The sequence below is a fragment of the Mustela lutreola genome, chromosome 4, assembly GCF_030435805.1.
Source record: "Mustela lutreola isolate mMusLut2 chromosome 4, mMusLut2.pri, whole genome shotgun sequence".
In the NCBI taxonomy this organism is placed as follows: domain Eukaryota; kingdom Metazoa; phylum Chordata; class Mammalia; order Carnivora; family Mustelidae; genus Mustela; species Mustela lutreola.
Window position 1 is genome coordinate 90913455 of NC_081293.1, and position 22362 is coordinate 90935816.

A 22362-nucleotide genomic window follows, 5' to 3' on the forward strand; every position below is an offset into this window, starting at 1 on the left:
CATGCAAACCCTTTGATCTCACTATAGTGTCCTCCTACCCATGCATCTCCTTGCTCCATAAAATCTGTAGACCAAGGTCTGGACTTTATGGAGAGTAGCTGTGCAGGTGCCTGGCCGTCGTCCACCCGATCCCCCATCAGCAAGTTACCCTGAATAAAACTCTGTGTAAATTGGATGGAGTCACCTGCTTTGTTCTCCAGTCTCTAAGTACCTTCTCGGTTTGGGGGTTAATTTACTGTCCCTCCCCTACCTTCTAACAGTTGGTAAATAGCAAAAAACCTAAAAAAATAAAAGTAAATATGAGGACATTAACAATCAGGTAGGGAGGAAATGAAAGAACATGTAGTTACTACTTACTTTTCTTTACCATGTTTTAGAAGAAGTGACAGACACAGGTAAGTTCACTATAGTGTTAGAAGAAGTGACAGACACAGATGAAGTTCACTATAAATTTTAATCCAGGATAAAAAATGTTCCCTAAAGACACAATTGAACATCTTGTATTATAAAATAAAATATAATGATCAAATTCAATTTTGTAAATACTTCTATGGCACAAAGAGATTTCCCTCAGATCCAGCCTTGTAATTGTTTTGTCTGCTTTCTGAAAACCACACCATATTAGCAAATTGTATAAAGAATACAAGTAAAGCTTGTTAAAATGATTGTCACAGATGTATTGTTTCCTAATACAAAGAACATGGAGTTCATTTACTCACTGAGTTCATTTTATTCAATAGTAAATTCCCTTATGTAGAATGAATTATAATATGACACGCTTGTCATGAAATAATCAGTGAACTCATCAATACTTAGGACATGGACAAACTTCTATTTTAATTACATCAACATAGTTATTTCTTAAGTTCTGGCATTATCAATGTAAGAAAAAAGCACTTTTTCTTGAGGCAGAGCAAATTAACAGCACTGATTTGAAGTATGGCAAATCTAATAGTTATCAGCATTGCTTTCAGAATTCTGAGGCATTTGAGTGAAACAACTATAGCCATAAATAAAAAGGGTTATTGTCCTTTTTTCAGAAGAGTACAAGTTCTGAGAGTTTCTTGATATTACAGAGAATAGGAAGAACTAAACTTTCTTCAAATGTTTTAAGGTTGAAATTACAGTTATTTATGTTTTTTGCCTCATTGAATGAAATTTCAAAAGTATTTAACTGACAAAATCTAAAATTTGGCTAGAAATTATGAATTTTTAAAAGATAATCTTCAAAATACAGGCCTTCACATAAAAGGCAAGAAAAAGGCATTAAAAAAATTCATTTTTACCTCTTGTTAATACCTAGCAGTTCATGCCTGGCTTTCCAAAGTAACAAATGTGTGAATAATTAAAATAGAAGTTTCTATATTCAAAGGATGAGCCTCTTCCCTTTTTAAAACTGATCAGGCTTTCATGTGCTAAAAATACTGAAAACCACACACATCCAAACACAGTCTCCTTCCAGAGGAACACACATTTCTAAGGTCTCATACCCCTGAAGATACAGGAGATGGGGAATATAGATGTTCCTTTCTCTCCATGTGACAATAACTATTCCTGTATGTCTGTATTTCAGGTTCCCTTCAAGAGATTATCAGAATTTTAAAAAGGGAAGATTTCATCTTATAGTAAAATCAGACACAATGCAGGTAAATACTACCAAGAGAATTACAGACTGATTGGCAAATCACCTAAAACAATGTAGGCTTTTTACTTACAACCCCCTTTTAAAAGCTGTCATTTGACAATAACTTCAATCTGTAAGAGCCGGTAAAAAAAAATAAAATGAGGTGCCATGTTATATTAATTAAGGTATTCCAGGATAAAAGAAAGTAAAAAACCTGAAGATAATTTCAGTGCTATAGACATTTAGAAAGTCACAATTATTAAAACTCTGAATAAAAAGGTATTGAGAACACGTACATCTCAAAACAATATTTTCCCCACCTTGGAAAAAATAGGCATATTTTAAATAACCTGAAGTATGATTTACAGATCAGATACCATCCCTAAGTTTTTTTTTCCTGCAACGATGTTTTGCTCTAAAGTCTCTCATGTTCACGTTATCGATCATTGCTCCTTTATGCTGGAACAAGCCTCTGTTTGTTCATTAATTTTCGGTATATCCCATCTGGTTTTGCAAGCAGTTCCTCATGCTTCCCGCATTCTGTAATCTTTCCTTGGTCGAGAACAGCCACCGTGTTGGCATTCTTAATGGTGGACAGACGGTGGGCAATGATTAACACTGTTCTTCCCGCCATGAGCCGGTCGAGAGCTTCTTGCACTAGGTGCTCATTTTCAGCATCCAGGGCACTTCCAACCGGAAACGGTGTGAGAAAGCAAAGACGTCAGTCCACGCACACTACGCGCTCACGAGCCCCAGACATTTTCACTGCGATCAGAATTACAATGGCTCCTGTCCATACACGTCTACGATCTATTTTTTATATTCCAAAACTACTACGGCAAGGAAACCTGGGGCCCTTGATTTCCACTGACCTGCTGTCACAGAAGTAGAAAGCGCTGGGTATGGCTGCTGCTGAGCATGATGGGGGCTCATCACAAACATGACTGAACTGAAACTAGAACCTTCCACCCTGACTGGGCCTGTCCACTGCCTCCCAGCTGTCACTGTGCAGCCAGACCTGGTCTGGTCACTTTCACATGGAAGGGGGGAAAATAGCATTTTCAGCTGTATTACTTAGAAGCACAGAATAGTAAGTTTTTGGTATGGGAAGAATTGGACTGTACAATCACACATAGTACTAAGATATGCTCACCTGGTTGCTTCATCGAGGAGAAGAATTTTGGGATTCTGAAAAAAGAAAAGCATTATTTTTAATTGTTAATATGTTTTTCATGTTGTTTTCTTCTGAAAGGGAACACAATTACATTATAAAAACACACATTCTCGGGGCACCTGGGTGGCTCAGTGGGTTAAGCCTCTGCCTTTGGCTCAGGTCATGATCCCAGGGTCCTGGGATCGAGCCCAGCATGGGTCGGGGCGGGGGTGGGGGGCTCTCTGCTCAACAGGGATCCTGCTTCCGCCTCACTCTCTCTGCCTGCCTCTCTGCCTACTTGTGATCTCTGTCTGTCAAATCAATAAAATCTTTAAAAAAAAACCACACACACACACACACTCTCTCTCTCTCTCCTCAAGGTGCTTGGGTGGCTGAGTGGGTTAAGCCTCTGCCTTCGGCTTAGGTCATGATCTCAGGGTCCTGGGATCGAGCCCCGCATCAGGCTCTCTGCTCAGTGGGAAGCCTGCTTCCCCCTCTCTCTCTGCCTGCTGCTCTGCCTCCTTGTGATCTCTCTCTCTTTCTGTCAAATAGATAAATAAATAATAAAATCTTTAAAGAAATACACACACACACTCTCAGTAATAAAAAGAAATGAATTACTTATACACAATACAGCATAGATGAACCTTGAAAACATTCTGCAAGAGAAAGAAGCCAGACACAAAGGGCCCCACAGTACAGGACTCCATCTGCAGGAAATGTCCAGAACAGGCACGTTACAGAGACAGAGTAGCGAAGTGTTCACCTGGGGCTGAGGTCAACAGAGAAATAAGAGGAGGCCAGGTGTGACTGGCGAAGAATCGAGTGTCTCTTGTTAGATGTTCTCCACGTTAGATGTTCTAACATCAATCAGGGTGACAGATGCACAACTCGGAACACACTGAAACCCACTGAACCTGCTTTAAATGGGAGCACTGTATAGGATGTAAGTTACATCACAATAAAGCTGCTCTGGGAAAGGAAAGCATAGACTCCTAGGTGTGTGAGATAAGCCCACGCATGGAAGAGTTAGAGGGGATGCTGAGCTGCCGTCGTGGGCGTCCCTGGGCTGGACGTTGTTTACAGTGCCATTTTACCCCACTGGCCAGTCACCCAGCAGTGTGAGGTGGGATCTAAAGGAGTGAGACAGAGTCTAGACATTCAAGGTCCTGCTTGTAGTTTAGTTAGGAGCATCACCTAAGACTGAGAAGACGTAAGAGTCAGGTGATGTCTCGAACACATTAAATTCTAGCTGTGCCTACGCAAGAAATGAAAACAGACGTCCCCACAGACACCTGTCGCTACTTACTCACAGAAGCACTGTTCACAACAGTCCCAGCCTGGAAATTTTCACCCATCCAAGTGCTCACCACTGGTGAATGGATAATCAAGTCGTGCTTTGCCCCCACAACGGGAGACATAGGACAGACATGAACAGACCTCAAACACATGATACTCATGGGGCGGTTAAGCCTCCAGCTCTTGATTTCAGCTCAGGTCATGATCTCAAGGTCGTGAGATTGTGCCCTGCAGCAGGCTCCACACTGGGAGTGAAGCCTACTTAAGATTCTCTCTCTCCCACTCCCTCTGCCCCTCCCCCTTGAAAAAACAATCAAACATTATACTAGTAAAATAGGCAAGATGCAAAGGCCACTTCTTGTCAGACTGCATTTATCTGAGATGTCCAGAAAGGCAAATCAGGACAGAGGGAAAGTACATTGGCAGCAGCCTGGGACTAGAGGTGGGAGGGGGAAGGACTGCAGGTGGGTACCAGGGATCTATCTGGGGTGACAGAAATGTTCCAAAACTGGACTCTGTGACAGTTGAGCAACTGTACACTAACTAAAAATCACTGAAGGGTACACTTAAAACTGGTGAATTTTATGGTATGCTTCAGTAACAGTTTCTTTCTTTCTTTTTTTTTTTTAACATCACCTATAAATCTGAGGAGGGTAGTTATGTAACAAAGCAGAAGGCTATCATGTCCTTAAAAACCACAATGGCTGGGGTCTTCAGCTAAAATGGCCTTCCTCTCCTCTTGGGAGTCTTGTGGAAGTATTTCCAGTCTATACTAAGTCTAGCAATTGACTATAGATTATACATGAATCATACTTGTATTGTTTTAATATTTCTATAGAATCACTGCTTTGCTTGTTAGACCACATACTTCTTCACAGAGGTCCATGTGTTAAACTTCTCTCCCTCCAACAACCCTACCACAGTACTGGGCCCCTAACACCCAAGAAATATTTGTTAAATTTGAACAACATATACTGAGTGGAACTCCCAACTCATCTTTCACGGGAACTACCAACTGTATACCTACCCTCCCCCTCCAAAACAAAAGGAAGAAGCATAGTAAATTACAAATTATAAGGTCCCTAATTAAAAATGATAATAAAAAAAATTCTGGCCAAGTGGCTTCAAGCTTACCTTAAGCAGAGCACGGGCAATCGCAATCCGTTGTTTCTGCCCACCTGACAATGACAATATATATATTTTTTAAACTTGAAAGACTTAACAAAAAATTCCTGGTGATAGGTTTTTCTGATAAGCTAAGTGGCGATTTGAAGGCAGCGTCTTCCGGTTAGTCACAGCTGAGATGGACAGTATTATAAAAGCCTATTTTTAAAAATTTATTATCTCCTCATCAACCTCAAAAGTAATAATAACAATTATCACATTTATTGAGGAATTCCTATGTACCAGGCTGAAAGCACTACAATGTTATCTCACTCAACCATAAAAAAGAGTCCTATGAAGTACATTCCCTTTTCACAGATGAAGAACCAAGGGCACAAAATAACCCGTCCTGGGTGTCACAGTTGGTAAGTGGCAGAGTCAAAGTCTGCGTAAGCCACTCTGATCCACCCTCTTAGAATTCAAATTCTACTAAAAACAAGGGAAGAAACTGGGGGGGGGGGCAGGAGTGGGTAAATGCAGATGGGACAGAGGCAGGCAGAACATCTCTGAGAATTCCTTTCCTCATCTTCGCCTCACACCACCCTCTCTCTCCTTTCCTCCAGGGAATGGGACCCTCAAGTTACAACTATAACTTACAAATAGTACTCGGGACTCCTCCCGACTTACTTCATTTTAGAAAACTCACTACATTTTTGGTGATGGAAACAGTCCTTTCTGGTTGATTTTATTGGATGAAATACTTATTAATAGTAACTGCTGGACATTACATGACTTCATCTAAAAGAAGCTCATAAATGATGAACCGAGATCCAATTACATCTGAAATGTGTGGTGCGCCTAAAAGCTGTCCTCAAATAGGCAGCCCCGTGCTCACAAGGGAACCAGGGAAATCCCTTTATTTTTGTGAACCTCTGAAGTTGGCGAGGGTGTCGGAGTGCTGTGAGGTGGGCTGACTGAGCAGTCAGCAGAGGGTTTGGGGTCAGCTCTGAGAAATCCTCAGTGCCAACTGGTGCACTGGGCATCTGTCACTAGTTGTCCTTTCTTCCACCCAGAAAGTGACTAACCAAAGGTTGAAACCTTTGGTTATTTCACTCTGAAATGGGAGTTTGAGAGTCCTGGTAGAGGGAAGACCATGCGGAACCTGTTCCAAGGGAGGAGGTGACATGCTTGTTGGACAAAGTGAGGTAGCTCTCGGCCCGACCCCCTGAGACTCAATAATGTCACCACAAGCAGCTGAAACTGGTTTTCTACCCAAGGACGTGTTTGAGAGATGCCAGAGCAGTGCATTTGTACAAAGCAGTGTGTGATTCTACTGCTGCAATCTTGCAAATCTATCCAAAACATTTCTTCATCCACTGCCTATTGTTTAAAAAAATCATACACAATAAAAACATGCCTGTATTAAATTTTCTGTGGTCTAACGTGAAACAAAAAGTTTTGTCCAACCTGGCAACCTTCATTCTGACACAGAGGCATCTGTCCTCTGCTCAGACACTCCAGTGACAGAGAGCTCATTGCATGGAAGGGAGCACATGGCAATAATTGTAACGAAGAAATTATCTGGGCTTACCCCCAGATTTCTTTCCCTTTAAGTCTACTCATTGGTCTTACTTCTGTATTCTAAAGCAAACAGAATACAAGTTTTTTCTTTCCTTCCTAAAAATACGGTACCCAGAATGCACTGCGCTGCGATGTGTTCTAAGGTCCCAGGGAAGAGAGACTGAGCCTTGGCCATGAGTCCTGCCCGCTGTGCCAAGGGCCAGGTCCCGACCACTACCTATTTGTATGTAAACCTAAGAGTGGTTTCCACATTCTTAAAGGGTTGTTTAAAAAAAATCAACAAAGGACATGTAACAGAAACCACCTCATAATATCTCAAATATTTACTCTCTGGCCCTTTACAGGAGAGTCTGGGGACCCCTGGTTTAACATGTAAAGCACAGCGTGCGGAACAGAGAGCTCTTTGGTTTCAGTTCTGCTCCGGCTCACAGCCCCTGCCCCCCTGAACACATCAGCCTCTCTTAATTTTGGCCATTTTCAAGGATCTTAAGTTGAAAGGACCTTTTTTTCCTCAGATGAGAGAAAATCTCATCTTATACTCAGTGGGACACTCCGAGGGAACTTGGGAACACCTTTGAGGTAGAAAGTGAAGGAAACTGGGGAGCTGTCAGCATATAAAAGAGATTTTTAGAAAGTAGAAAAGCTAATCTCTTAAACTCTGAGGACAAAAGCCTAATTAGAAATTAATAGTGCTGTATGAAATACGGCAGAGTTCGCTGGAGCAGAGAGTTTTGGGGGCCAAACAGTAACAAAAGGGTACCTGAAAGGAGAACACCCTTTTCTCCGACCACAGTGTTGAATCCCTGGGGGAAGTCTCGGATGAAAGCACCTGCGTTAGCTACATCAGCCACTCTCTCTATCTGCTCGGCCGTCACTGAGGAGGGGTCGTCTGCACCGTAAGCAATGTTCTCAGCAATAGAGCAAGAAAACAAAATTGGTTCCTGTAAATTGGAAACAAAGCATATTTGCTGCAAATTTCAAAACAGACTTCAAACATATCTAGGAAACGCAGTGAAGCTTAATGTAGTCCTTACCTTGAAAAACTATTAAATTGCTCTCAAGGAATACACAGCCAGCTGCTGAATAACACAAATGTTAGGGGTGCTGACCCCCATGCTGTCGAAAATCTGAGTATAATTTTGAACTCCCCCAAAACTTAACCACTAATAGCCTACTGTTGACTGGAAGCCTTACTGATAACATAAACAGTGGATTAACACATATCTTGTGTGTTACACACACATTCTATATGGTATTCCTGCAATAAAGTAAGCTAGAGAAAAGAAGACATTATTAAGAAATCCTAAGGAAGGGCGCCTGGGTGGCTCAGTGGGTCAAAGCCTCTGCCTTCGGCTTAGGTCATGATCCCAGGGTCCTGGGATCGAGCCCCGCATCGGGCTCTCTGCTCTGCAGGGAGCCTGCTTCCCCCTCTCTCTCTGCCTGCCTCTCTGCCTACTTGTGATCTCTGTCTGTCAAATAAATAAATAAAATCTTCAAAAAAAAAAATCCTAAGGAAGAGAAAATACATTCATAGTACTGTACTATAAAAAAAAACATGCATAAGGGGTCCCATGTAGTTCAAAGCCATGTTGTTGAAGTGTCAACTTTACACTCTTTGTTTAAAGATTTTTTATTTATTTATTTGAGACAGATAGAGCAAGAGAGTGTGCACATGCACACAAGCGCAGGAGTGGGGCAGGGAGCAAGGAGCAGAGGGACAAGGAGAGGGATAAGCAGACTCCACACTGAGCCCGGAGCCTGACAGGCTCAATCCCAATACTGGAGCTGGAACCAAGAGTCAGACGCCAACCAACGGGGCCAGCCAGGAGTCCAGCTGCATACTATTTTGATTCTACTTCCTCGTTCTCCATAAATCCACCCAGCTGACTTCTAAAAAATTCATGTTCTTCCATGAACAGGATTGATTTCATCGAGATACTGCAGGAAATGAGATCCCATGGCAGGTGCCTGGCGGCCAGCAGATACTTCATAAATGTAAGCTCCTGCCCTTGGGAATTGTGAGGTACGGAAGACGCCGGCTCCATCTGTATTTTCCAGCTGCGGGCTTCCCACTAAGGATCGAGGGGGGAATCCCCATCTCTATTCGTTACTTTTTGAAATATACACAAACCAGGTGGGAACAGGACATTTTAACAGAACCCTGTGGAATGGTCCTAAAACAGCAAATAAGCCTCCAGCTTCTTTTCTCCATCCCTAAACAATACACCCTGCTGCTATCCTTATACTGCCGAGCCACCCCATCACTGCCCGTCCTGCTCCGTAGCCGGTGGAGTGGGGTGAGGGGAAGTTCTTTAGAGGGAGAGGCTCAGAAATGAGGGAAGCCTCAGGTCTGCCTGTGGTGCACTTAGCCTGATAATAAAGTATCAGCAGCTGTGTCAGAACTTCCCTGCACCAAATGGTCTCATGAAAACAGCCTCATTAAAGTGACCATATCACAGACATTCTGCCTTGAAACCAGCAACCTCTCTGCAAGGAGACCCTGGCTCTCGCCATCATCTTTGCTTGCTTATCGCTGAAACCCATCATGTAAAACAGCAGACACTGCCAGTGACGAGAATAGGGATTATGGAAGAGTCCGTAAAAGCTAGAAAGTTCTAGGGACGCCTGGGTGGCTCAGTTCGTTGAGCGGCTGCCTTCGGCTCAGGTCATGATCCTAGCATCCTGGGATCGAGTCCCACATTGGGCTCCTTGTTCTGTAGGGAGCCTGCTTCTCCCTCTGCCACTCTGTCTGCCTGTGCGCTCAGGCTCTCTCTCTCTCTCTGACAAAAAAAATAAATAAATAAAATCTTTAAAAAAAAAAAAAGCAAGCTAGAAAGTTCTATCACTTCCACCCATCCTCTCTGAACCACCTGCATTACAAGGCTATACTAGTCCCCGGCTTTGGATAAAAAGTCGGTTTCAACTGGTTCAAGTCTTTAAGGTGGTCAAGATAAAGCACTATTTACAAACCTAAAAAACATGCCAGGGCAGATTAGTTTAGCATATTTGGAGAAAATCGATTCCTCCTTCTCTTTTGAGAGGTTGAAGTCTAAAGAAAACATAAATAATAAAAGCAAACTTAAAAGACAGTGTAACAAAAATGGAACCTCTCTTCTTACCTGACTCACTGTCCCAATCTTGGATCTCAGCCAGACTGGATTTAGCTGACGGATATCATGGCCATCGAGACTGATAGTTCCTTGGAGAGAGGAGAGGAAAGTCATGGAGTGTCACGGGGCCAACGACTAATGTAAACACTGAAAGGATCTGGTGGAAAAATTCCACATTCAGTTCTTTTAAAGATGAAAAGTATGTTCAAAATCTCCAAACAGAATCTAAAATCAACATATTTCATGGAATTTCCCTGTCTACTGTCTCCCTGCAGTGGTTAGCTGACTAGGCCATTGCTAGTTCATCCATCCAACTCGCCTCACAGCAGTGACTAACTTCCTCTGGACTGATTCAGGGCTCCCCCAGAAGATTCTAACTCTGGAGCTTCCTGACCACGTCGGTATCAGCAACCACTTTGAAGGTCTGGTTCTGTGGTGACATTTTGAAGAGGTGTCCTGGAAACTCAACCCTGGCAGTGATTTTTTTTTTTTTTTTAGCTCTTTTATTACTCCTTAAAATAGTCCTTCCTGCACAAATATGGTCAGAGGAGAATCATCCATAACCACAAATCTGATATCAGAGCAGAGCTTTTCAATAATCAGATGTGACTCTGTGACCCTAGCTAACAGAATTAATTCTACACCACAGAAGGAACTCAATAATGTTTGGGGACGGCAATGATGGTGACTAAAACACACTCTTTGTCTGTGGTGTGGAATTACACCAGCCAGCTGTAAACTTTCATAAACTAGCAAAAACCTGAGGTCTTCGACTTAAATAGTACAAGTATTCTATAGACTATGCAAGGCTGGAATTTACATGTCGTTTCTCTTCTCCTTGACCTGTTCACCATGATAAAGAAACTAGGGGCTTCATATTTCTGACTTGTTTGCATTCACCTGACTAGGGTTTTTCTAAATTCAGAATTTTATAGCAAGGAGAGTGAATCAAAACAGGGATTCCAGAGGCAACAGTACAGTTAACACCTATTTTAACACAGATAGTGATTCCGTGGGTCACGATCTGCAAGTCGAATACTTATCTGGCACATGACCATGGTCTTAACCAAATGGCACAGATACAAAGATCATAAGACAGATTAATTTTAAACGAGTGATATAATTTTTACTAAGAGCTGTCTTCTTGCTGAGAAACATCACTGTTTTCTCAGTTCCAAATCAAACCCACTAATACGGACTATCTACTCCAGGCTCAGCTACGAAGAAGGATACAAACTTTATGTGCAGTGAGGGATGTTGGACATTTCACAATATACACTCACTGAATCATGCTGCATACCTGGAACTAATAACGTTATACACCAATTATGTTGTAATTAACAAAGGATATAAAGAAATAAAAGAACATGTTCTCTGCTCTAAAGATGATATAATCCAGTTAAAAATAAAAACCAGAATAAGAAAAATCCATTACGAAAATCCGTACTACCTCAAAATAGTTTCCATAATGCAGTCACACAGAAGGGACCCCCGGGTGCCAAGTCACCTGTCAGCACGCTAGCCACAGGGCAGTTTGCGGGTAGATGCAGCCTGAAGGCTTCCAGAGAAGCTCTACAAGCTGAACGGCCAGCACAGAGTGGTACTTAATCCTCGGTGCTGCTCAGCCCCATGGGGGGTACCTTGTTGGAGCTGTGGAGCAGCCTTGCCCATCCTCTCCCAGGAGGGAATACCAGCATGGGAGACGAGGAGGTAGAATTCAGGAAGTCACTCAGGACTTGAGGAGGTCAGACACGAACCATACACACTGCCTGCCAGGCCTTTTGCGACTTCTTAAAAGGGACACTTTATGTAAGGGACTTCTTTCCTGGGAACCAGTCCTCTGGGATTTCACAACTCTCGCACTACAGGTCTTTGCACAATTTCGTCCTCCCCCAGAACACGGGAGTACAAGGGCTCTGGAGGATCCTGCCACCTAGCATAGGATGAAGCACTCACCAGAAACGGGGTCATACAACCTCAGCAGAAGGGACACCACTGTTGATTTGCCAGAACCACTTGGGCCAACCAGCGCCGTGACCGATGCTGATGGGATGGAGAGGCTGAAATCCTGGAATATGGGCACCTCCGGGCGAGCTGGATAGCTGAAGTGCACATTCCTAAACTCCAAAGTGCCCTGGAAGCTCTCCTGGTTTAAAACGACCCCTTCTGCAATGGGATGGAATGAGAGTCACTTCACAGGAAGATCAGACCACAGCAGATCTCCGTCCTCCCACTGGTCAGACCACACACAGATGGCGCCAGCGGCAGTAGGAGGCCTTGAGCCTGCTCTGCACCCACTCCGTACAAGGCACGATGTGCATGCGCTCGTCTGATTCTCACAGCCTTGAGCGGCACAGATGACAGGACACTGCCTCTCCGAGACAAGCACCTGCCCAAGCTGACTGGTGGTGGAGCGAGCTTTCACCTGGGGTGCAGTCTGGTTTCAAAGCCCATTGCCTTTCCTCTGTGCCACTGCCTCTGGTGCTCCCCAGGTCCAGAGTTCATCTTATCTACTCTAAATATTCAAGACAAGGATGGTAAATGGGTAGGCCTTGCACAAGAGCTGCAGAGCCTGCTACCACCTTGCTAATGACTTGGGAAAAGCTGTTCAGCCCCTTTCAGCTGCATTTATTTCCTCCAGCCCGTCACACTGGAGAATACCGGGATTTCAACTCATGATCTGGCTAAGCAACAATGTCCTGGAAGTCCGTGATGAGGAACAGTTATGGCTCCGGGCCACACAGCCCTCCCAGAATGAGCTTCCAAGAAAGCAGCTGATATAGGAGATTGCTCTAGTCAATTAACACCAGCATCTCCTAGCCCACTACCCAAAGCCAAGAAATTCAGAGGCTTTTATATGTGTGGTCTGTCTTCCTTTCCCCCCATCCTCCCCACTGCCCAAACATCAGAATCACTACAGAAGAACAATCTGTTGGACTGGCCAGGGCCTTTCCTATTTGCAACCCTGGGTGGCACTCGCTTCCTTCCTGCTGTTGGTGGTAATGAATCACCTGCAGGGACGGCACACCACGTGGTCAGCCCCCATGCTTCTAGGGCCATCCTCTGCCCAGCTGCAATGCCCACCACCTTCCTTCCTCTCTCACTGCCTGCCCCTCTGATCACCCTTCTCTGCTGTGTGGCAGGGATGATATCCTTCCCATGCTTATCCTCTGCAGGCAGAGCACGGCGGTGTTATAACTGTCCAAAGCCACATTCATTTAATCCCAACAAAGAACAAACTGATGAGAGACCCACCATTAAAAGGCAGCTCAGGCTCTCTCTCAAGAAGCTCCCAGAGGCGTCCCCCAGCACCCAGCCCTTTCATCAGCTCCGAGTAGAAAGAGCTCAGACCTGAGGACAAGAAGCAAACATATCTATCACCAATGCCAGGAAATGACCATCTGCTACCCCCAGCCCTTTGCAAATAGTAATAATATGTTGCTTTTAATATAAAATCTGTAAGCTTTCAAAAAAGGATTTGAGGCAACTACCATATTCAAATTCCCTGTGTCATACCCTTGTTTGCCCTCAGCTTCTCTAATTTCACATAAAGACTAAATGTTGAATTGGGAATTTACAAATGCAGATAGCCATAGTAATCAACCACTGAATTAAAATCACAATATCACAGAGAAAATCTACCTCCTCAAAAAACATACAATGTAAATAAAATATAACACTTACTTAAAAGGAATATAAAACATCTAAATATTCATTTTAAATTCCTATCCACAAAATCAAATCCCCCCTTTCAGTCACTCAACAAATAGAAATTTTACTAGGCTAAAAACTGAAAATTTGGAAATGTTAAATATTCCAACGATCTCTTTAAGGTCACCTTTGAACTATGAATTAATTAAGACTTAAAGCAAACAAACTCCAAGTACACTAAGCCATGTAAACTGCAAGAATGTACATTTGTAACACTTTTCCTCAATAAGGATGCTGCAAAAATGGTATTCAGATATTCTTACTAAGGTACTTTTGTGCATATACTTGTGGAAACTTGTGCAAAATACAGTGGATTAAATTCTTCAGGTTAAATTAAAAATGCACTGGGCATAAACAAAACCAAATAAACAGAGTCAACTAATCTTTGACAAATGAGCAAAGGTAGTTCAATAAAGAAAGGACAATCTTTAACAAATGGTGCTGGAACTACTGGACATTCACATGCAAAAAAAAAAAGAATCTAGACACAGACCTCACACCCTTCACAAAAATTACTCAAAGTGGACCATAGACTTAAATGTAAAAAACAAAAACAAACTATAAAACTCTTAGAAGATAAGATAGGAGAAATCCTGAATGACTGTGGATTTGGTGATGACATTGTAGATACCACACCAACACATGATCAATGAAAGAAAAACTGATAAATTAGACTTCATGAAAAGCAAAACCTTGAGCTCTCCAACAAAAAGCCACAGAGTGGGAGAAATATTTGTCTAAAACGTACCTGCTAAAGGATGGATATCCACAATATAAGAACTCTTAAAACTCAACAATAAAAAAACCACCCAGTTAAAAAATGGGCAGAAGATCTGAACCCAAAGACCTCACTAAAGAAGAAGTACAGATAATAAAAAAGCGTATGTAAACATAAAGATGCTCAACATCATATGTCATCAAGGAAATGCAAATAAAACAACAGGGAGATACTCCACACACCTAATAGCATGATGAAAACCCAAGCTGCCGACGTGGTGAGGACGTGGAGGGAGCATCAGGAACCCTCACTCAGGGCTGGCGGGAACACATCACAGGACAGCCACTCTGGAAGGCGGTTTGGCAGTTTCTTACACTAGACATACTCTTGCCGTATGATCCAGCAACCTCACTCCTCTGTGTTTATCCAGAGAAGGTGAAAACTTATGTCCACATGAAAATCTGCCCATCGATATTTAAAGCATCTGTACTTACAATTGCCAAAACTTGGACGTAACCAAGATACCCTTCAATATGTGGATGGACAGATATACTGTGGTCCATGTGACAATGAAATATTAGTCAATGCTAAAAAGAAATGAGCTTTTGAGCCCTGAAATTGGCACGGAGGAACACTCGGTGCGCTGTACTAATGAAAGATGCCAATCTGAGCTATGTGACATTCTGGAAAAGGCAAAACTATGGAGACAGTAAAAAGATCCGTTGTGAAGGGTCAGGGGATGGGAGGAAGAGGCAGAGCACAGAGGATTTTTAGGACAGTGGAAGTATTCTGTGCAAAAAAGAAGGGAAGGAAGGAGTTGAAGGTAGTTCAACACAGTAGAGTTTAGACTCTGGAAACTAAAAACAACAAAACAAAATGGCCCTGGATAAACAGTTTGTGGTCTCTCCACACAATGGAGTGTTAGGGTCATGGAAATTAATGAAGCACCAAGCCATGCTACAATGAGGGTGAACTCTGAAAACATTCTGCTCCGTGACAGGAGCCAAACGTACAAGGCCACATAGTATGGGATTCCATTTGTACGAACTCAAGCAAACACATGAAGACCCAAAGCAAACTGTGGTTGCTAGAGGTTGAGGGAGGGAGAGATGAGGAAACAGGCTGCTTAAGGAATGCGGGGTTTTCTTTTGAGATGACAAATATTTTTGGGAGCTAAGGTGAGGTGGGAGTTGCACAGTGCTGTGAATGTACAAAATACCATGGACCCGTAACTTTAAAATGTGTTGTTAAAATGAGTCAGAAACAAGGTATCAGGGTTAGGTAAGAAGATGTATGAGCATTCGCTGGTGCAAAACAAGCCCGCTTTTCAAACAGCACTTCTGACCCTCTATCGGCAAAGAATGCAATAAGAATTTTCATTTTTCAGGGCGCCTGGGTGGCTCAGTGGTTGGGCCGCTGCCTTTGGCTCAGGTCATGATCTCAGGGTCCTGGGATCGAGTCCCGCATCGGGCTCTCTGCTCAGCAGGGAGCCTGCTTCCTCCTCTCTCTCTCTCTGCCTGCCTCTCTGCCTACTTGTGATTTCTCTCTGTCAAATAAATAAATAAAATCTTTAAAAAAAAAAAAAAGAATTTTCATTTTTCAGTATGTGGTTCTAAGCAGAAAACAACATCTAAAAATTCTTATTTATTTAATAAATAAAATTTAATTTCTTGTTTGCAGATTCATTATGCAATTATTCTGAACAGTGAGTGTCACCAAAACATTTAAAATCAAACTCAACTTCTTGAATGAGGTTCCTGTAGCCTTCCGTACCTGTCTGGGCTGTAACCGCAGGGAGACCTTGAGCTAAGAGACCCTGCCACATCTACCTGTACCTCTTCTCCCCGCTTCACCCCCACATGGCAGGTGTCATGCAAGATGGTGACCAGAGATGTGGGACAGCCTGCGGCTCCAAAAGCAAGTCACCCCTAAACCTCGAGCACAAAGCCTCAGCAGCAGCTTCTACTACAGGGGAGGTAACTGACTCCTGGCAGACGGGAACCATGTGTCCAACCTACTTCTGTGCAAGACACAGCTGTGAACTTGTCAGGACAAAAAGTAAGGCAGTGAACACACCAAAACAGATGCAGTTTCTATCAGGCCACGTAGTTTGGAGAAAAGAGGGTGGGAGGAGCAGAGGGACTGAGAAAGATCAAGTCAGCTCGTGGCAGAAAACACGAAGACGAGAGGAGGCCAGGGGGGAAGCAGACTGTGGTCAGAAAGGCCACAGGGAGGGGATGTGGTGGTGGATCGATCCACTCCGAGGCAGACCAGACCTGAAAGAACATGCCCGCCCAGGTGTGAGACCCTCCAGCCCAGCAGGCTCAACCCAGGGGTAGAGAGAAGGGCAACACCACATCACCAGGTCCTCCTAAGCTGACCCTCTCACCACCCCAAGCCACTCAGCACCCTGAACGGTCCTAATCAGGTTTTTCTTCAAGAGCAGCCAGCAGAACTGAAATGCTGTTCTCCCGGATCTCCGAAAATCTCGGTCCAGAAAACATCGTCACTTGCCAGCAGACAATAAAAATCTCAGGTTGAGGTGACACTGTGGGATACCAGACTTCCGATGACCAGACCTCGAGCTATTTATCTAACCTTTTCATCTCAGCCTTCAAAGACAGGAAACAAAGAGCAGGAAATCACTTGGCCCTTGTTGGCTGGGCCTGTCAGAGAAGTACAGAAAAGAAAACCTCGCAGACTTCACACAGATTTGCCTCTGTGGACCTTGCTTCCCTTGAGGTGGGAATGGACAACAAAAGCTGAACTCAGAGATTCCTGACAAAAGCAAGCAACTCTGTTTCATGCACTTTCTAATTTACACTTTTTGACTGTTCAGCAATTTTGAACGGGGTGAACTTCATACCAAACTACCACTTCCACAGGACTGCGGGTTTGTGGACACACCTGCTCAGCACTGTCCTTTCTCTCCCCACCTTCTAGGGCCAAAGCAAACATACAGTCTTAATACTCAAGTTGGAATACACGGCTCCAGTGTGACCCTGAGCTCGGTACACTGTAAGAGGCCTCAGTTTCCCTGCCAAGGAACTGCCCACCTACATGGAATCACAGTGATCTTTCTTCTTTCAAAGTCAAGTTGGACTAATGTTCTAGGAAATGTTTTTTCAGTTGGAACTTAACTGATGAGAGGTGATGTAATGGTAAAGTTAAATTTTTATTTCAGAAACAATAACCTGACTTTTAATCTGTAATTCCCAAACCTATTTAGATTATATACCTCCAATGCTCACTCCAACCCAGAAAGCATACAGTAGGAAGGATGAGAGTTCACCCACGGTCATCTGGGCACTGCCCATCAGCAGCCCTCCTTTGTAGAGGACAGAAAGCACGATCAGGTTCCCGGAGAGCCCTGTCTGTCAAATGAAGAAAACAGAGACGTCAAGTGGGAACCAGAGACCTAAATTCCACAAGGATTAAAACGGCCTATAATTTCCTTTTTGCATTTAACTATTGCAACAAGATTTTTCCAAAGAGTAAGTCTTAATCTGAATTTCTGAAATATTGCAGTATTGAAGGAAACAATCTCATCAACATGAAAACCTAGAACCTAGGACACCCATCTGATTCCTGTTTTACTCACTCTATTCAGTTTGCAAAGGAAAAAACACCATGAAGAACTCCCTCCATAAGGAGGAGACAAGTACACAGCTAATATGTGTGTTTACCTATTCTAATGTGACACCCCAAGCAAAGCTGGATAACAGACAGAGTCCCATCTGTCTGATCTGCCTTGAATGTTGTCAGGTGTGTGGTCTCTGGTCAATGCTGCCTTATCTGGGCCTCTCCTTCCTCCGTGTCCCTAAATCGTGACCATTACTGAATCACCTGAAGTTCTTCCCAATTTGAACACGCTATGGATTTCCCCTCATGGTGACTCTGGTTATTCCGCAGTGGGTCTCAAACTGCCTGCATCAGAAGGACCCAGAGGCCTGTCTCAAGCAGACTGCCGGCCCCCAACCCAGAGCCTCTGGTTCCTAGGTCTGGAGAGAAGCTAAGAATCTGCATGTCCAGTCAGTTCCCAGGTGAAGCAGATGCAGGAGGCCTGGACCACACTGGGAAGCCTGATCCCACACTGTCTGGGCCTCGTCATTCACTGCCTTTTGTTCCATGTAGCGGTTTTCCTCTTCTTCCACAGAAATAGTTTATGAAGGCTCACACCTAGTCTTGAAGTGGAAGAGAATGATTTTCTATCCATGACGAAGTCACAGAATAAAACCGTCTTTCAGTCATAATGTCCACCCTTTGCACTCTTTTCAAAATGATCTACTTACTGCTCCAAAGAAGAAAGCCCGAGCAAATGCTTCTTTCCTTGCTAACTGCATCACGTGGTCCATTTTGCCAGCATATTTCTCTATTTCAGTTATTTCTTTCCCAAAAGCTCGAACAGTTCTTATATTTCCAATACGTTCCTCAGCTAGCTGGGAGAATAATAAACACATTTCAAGGAGAGGAAAGTCACATTTCAAGATTTCTACAGGCAAGTTAAAGTAGGACCCTCATTTTTAAGACACTATCAGTAGAAAGCTGTTTAGAATACATGACTAAGTCAAAAACAGGTTACAAAGCAGAGTATATGAGCAACCCCATTTTTGCAAACAAATATTTATCTCTACATACCAATACCGTATATATGTAAACAGACAAACAGGAGGACTAACAGACACTGTAATATATTTTTATGCTGAGAAAAAAGATAAAAAGGATAGATTCTAAAATGTTAATAACATTCATTCTGAGAGATAGGGTTGTATGTGTTCTTTTCCCTCTTTATATTTTCAGGTTTTCAGTTACAAGCACACACAGTGTTTGTAACATGAAAATGTAAATTATTTTTAATTTTTAAAAAATACAATATTGGGGGCACCTGGGTGGCTCGGTGGGTTAAGGCCTTTGCCTTCGGCTCGGGTCGTGATCTCAGGGTTCTGGGATCGAACCCCGCATCAGGCTCTCTGTTGGGCAGGGAGCCTGCTTCCCTCTCTCTCTCTCTCTGCCTGCCTCTCTGCCCACTTGTGATCTTTGTCTGTCAAATAAATAAAATCTTTAAAAAAAAATACAATATTGGATACCATTGCAAGGCTTCACTTGTTAATTAGAAGGACAGAGTGTCATGCAGAAACTATTTTCAAAATATAATTAGCTTTTCCATCCTACAAAAACTGGTAAATGGTAAAGACCTAAGGAGCTCACACAGTGTTCAGTCACATGGGATCCACTCCAAAGTATGGGTGGTACTAGAGTTTAGAAGGCAGAGTATTTGACATTTCTAGGATCTTGAGGGCTAACTGAAGAAAAGTAAGTAGGTTTTTGAAAATCCTAAGTACATCTCCGAGGGCGTGCCCCCTAGTACCCCGCCAGTTCTTCTGGCGGAGATCACACAGGGGAGCAGCCTTTACCTGAGTGGCTTGTGCCAGGGAATCCTGCGTAAGTTTGGTTAGTTTCCGTAGATAACGTCCGTAAATCACAGCAAGGATGGATACTGGAGGCCCCACACTCAAAACAAAAGTGGCCAGACTAGGTGAGACAAAAAACTGTCAAAAACAAAAGCCAAAGTTGTTTATTACACAGAGTAGCAAGACATTCTCATTACCTACATAAGAGAGAGAGAGAGAGAGAGTGTGTGTGTGTGTTTAAATTAGTAGGCAGGTTTGAAGGCTGAAGGTGCTGTCTCAAAATTGTACATCCTGTTTGGGTGGAACTTTTCGGACATTTTCAATCTTCACAAAACTCCATGAAAATGCAGAATGCCACACAGGGGTAAGAAGGCAAAGCTGCTGAAGAAAGGACGGAAATATGTGACCCCCCAGTGCTGTACCATGGCCAATACGATGCTGTTGCACAGTAGACCACGCTGTTCAACTACAGAGGAGGGGCAGGCAGGCCAGGAGTCAAGGAAGGAGGCCCACACTGCTGGTGCTGACCAGGCCCCACCAGGAATTCTGTATTTGAGCTTGGATCCCCTTGAAGGCACTGAACGACCGAGCGACATGCCTCGCTGAAATGACCAAGACGGCCAAGACACACAAAAACCTACATGGAATGAGAGACGGAAGAGGACTCCCCACAGGGATTACAGCTAACAAGTGCAAGGAGAGCTGGAGCTGTTTCCACGGCTCAGAGGAACAACGTCTCAGCAGGGTGGATGTGGACTCGACAGAAGGAGTTTCTAACAGTTGGAGCTGCTCAGGGAGGAAGTAATCAACTTCCATAGAAGTAACACAGTGGATCCTATCAACCCTGCAATTCGGTGACTAGATTTTAAATGGCACTAGCATCTTTTCAACAAGTTGTTAAAATCTGCCAAATCTCATTTGCATGGAAAATAGAATAATCAGCATAAGTCTTTGTTAAAAAGCTGAGGAAAGGGGATGCCTGGGTAGCTCAGTCTTTAGCCGTCTGCCTTCGGCTCAGGTTATGATCCCAGGGTCCTGGGATGGATCCCTGCATCGGGCACCCTGCTCAGTGAGGAGCCTACTTCTCTCTCTCCCATTCCCCCTACTTGTGTTCCCTCTCTCACTATGTCTCTGTCAAATTAATAAATAAATTTAAAAATCTTAAAAAAAAAAAAGCTGAGGAAAAGTTGCACACTGAAATGCACAGTAACAGATGGTCCAACCGATCATTCATTCATTTACTCGTTTGACAGCTCATTAACCCAATGCCTACATGTAGCACACGCCATTCTAGGCACCTGTTAGATAACTGACCCATGCAGAGTTTTGTCCAAGGGGAGAGCCAGAGAGCTAATGGGTAAAAGAGGGACAGAGAGGACTATTTCAGGTGTAATAGGGTCTTGGACGAGCAAGTGCACAAAGGCCCTGAAGCAGGAATTAGCTTGGGACCTTCAGTTTGTGGAATGACCACCCACCCCGGCCCCGAGCAAGCAAGTCATACAGTCCAGCAGGGCCCCAGGATAATGGCTGCCAGCAGGACACATGCAGGGGGAGTGACGTGATCATGGCAGGCCTAATGGTTCTGGGGCCTGACAAGGCAGCTCAAAAAAACCATCCACATGGGGTGTCCTCTGTGGTGGGGCAGGAACTACACAAGAACCCCTGGGGGGACTGTCTCAGAAGCACCCCCCTCTCTGTGCTCTGGTTCCATGCTTGGTAGGAACTTTCTGAAGGTGCCCTGTCACTAAAAAGGGGGTGTTGGAATAGCAGGAACACACATATTAATGCAGGAAGGAAGATCCCATAATGAAAACTATTCAACCTACAGTATGGTATAGACACTATTAGGTTCTTGTGAGCAGGCAGATCCTAAGTCATCTCCAGGGAGCTTGTGAGAAATGAAGAATCCCTTTGTTCCGCCAGGGCTACAGACCAGGTTCCAGGTGACGCCACCTCATGAGGCCCTGTATAGGCTGAATGTCTGTGTCCCCCCAAAATTCATATGTGGAAGCCTTGATCCCAGTGTGGCTGTATTTGGAGATGGTACGCCTAAGAAGGTAATTAAGGTGAAATGAGGTCAAGCGTGGGGCCTTTTCAGGATCAGTGTCCTTAAAAGAAGAGATGCCAAAGAAGCTACCCTTTCCACCCAAACAACAAGGAAAGGCCATGTGAGCACATGTCAAGGTGGCAGCCACCTAACAGGCCAAGAGAAGAGGCCTCACAATGAATCAGCCTTGCCAGTACCTTGACCTTGGACTCCAGCCTCTAGAACTGTAAGAAATAAATCTGTCAGGGGACGCCTGGGTGGCTCACTTTGTTAAGCAGCTGCTTTCGGCTCAGGTCGCGACCCCAGTATCCTGGGATCGAGTCCCACGTCTGGCTCCTGACTCAGCGGAGAGCCTGCTTCTCCCTCCCACTCTGCCTGCTGCTCTCCCTGCTTGTACTCTCCCTCTCTGTTAAATGAATAAATAAAACCTTAAAAAAAAAAAGAAAGAAAGAAGAAATAAATCTGTCAGTTAAGCCCCAGCTCTGTGGTACTTTGTTAGGGCAGCCTGAGCAGACTAAGGCCGCTTCTGATTAGCCATGAGACTTACACTGAACTGTCTGAAATGGTTACAGAGGTTCCCCACTCTTCTCGAGCCCCAGAATTT

At 43.9% G+C, this 22362-nt stretch overlaps 1 protein-coding gene across 1 annotated transcript in view; it reads right to left on the reverse strand.

The window, feature by feature from the left end:
* Positions 1 to 435: 435 nt before the first annotated feature.
* The window catches only part of ABCB10 (ATP binding cassette subfamily B member 10), a 36215-nt gene continuing 14288 nt past the window's right edge, over positions 436 to 22362 (reverse strand). Inside the window, exons 4-13 of the mRNA XM_059170522.1 lie at positions 19715 to 19849; positions 18593 to 18739; positions 17539 to 17674; positions 13127 to 13222; positions 11828 to 12037; positions 9881 to 9960; positions 7522 to 7702; positions 5211 to 5254; positions 2778 to 2812; positions 436 to 2310 (exon numbers count right to left, since the gene is read on the reverse strand). Coding sequence (XP_059026505.1) covers positions 2079 to 2310; positions 2778 to 2812; positions 5211 to 5254; positions 7522 to 7702; positions 9881 to 9960; positions 11828 to 12037; positions 13127 to 13222; positions 17539 to 17674; positions 18593 to 18739; positions 19715 to 19849 — 1296 coding nt within the window. The 3' untranslated portion in view covers positions 436 to 2078. The remainder of the gene's footprint in view (positions 2311 to 2777; positions 2813 to 5210; positions 5255 to 7521; positions 7703 to 9880; positions 9961 to 11827; positions 12038 to 13126; positions 13223 to 17538; positions 17675 to 18592; positions 18740 to 19714; positions 19850 to 22362) is intronic.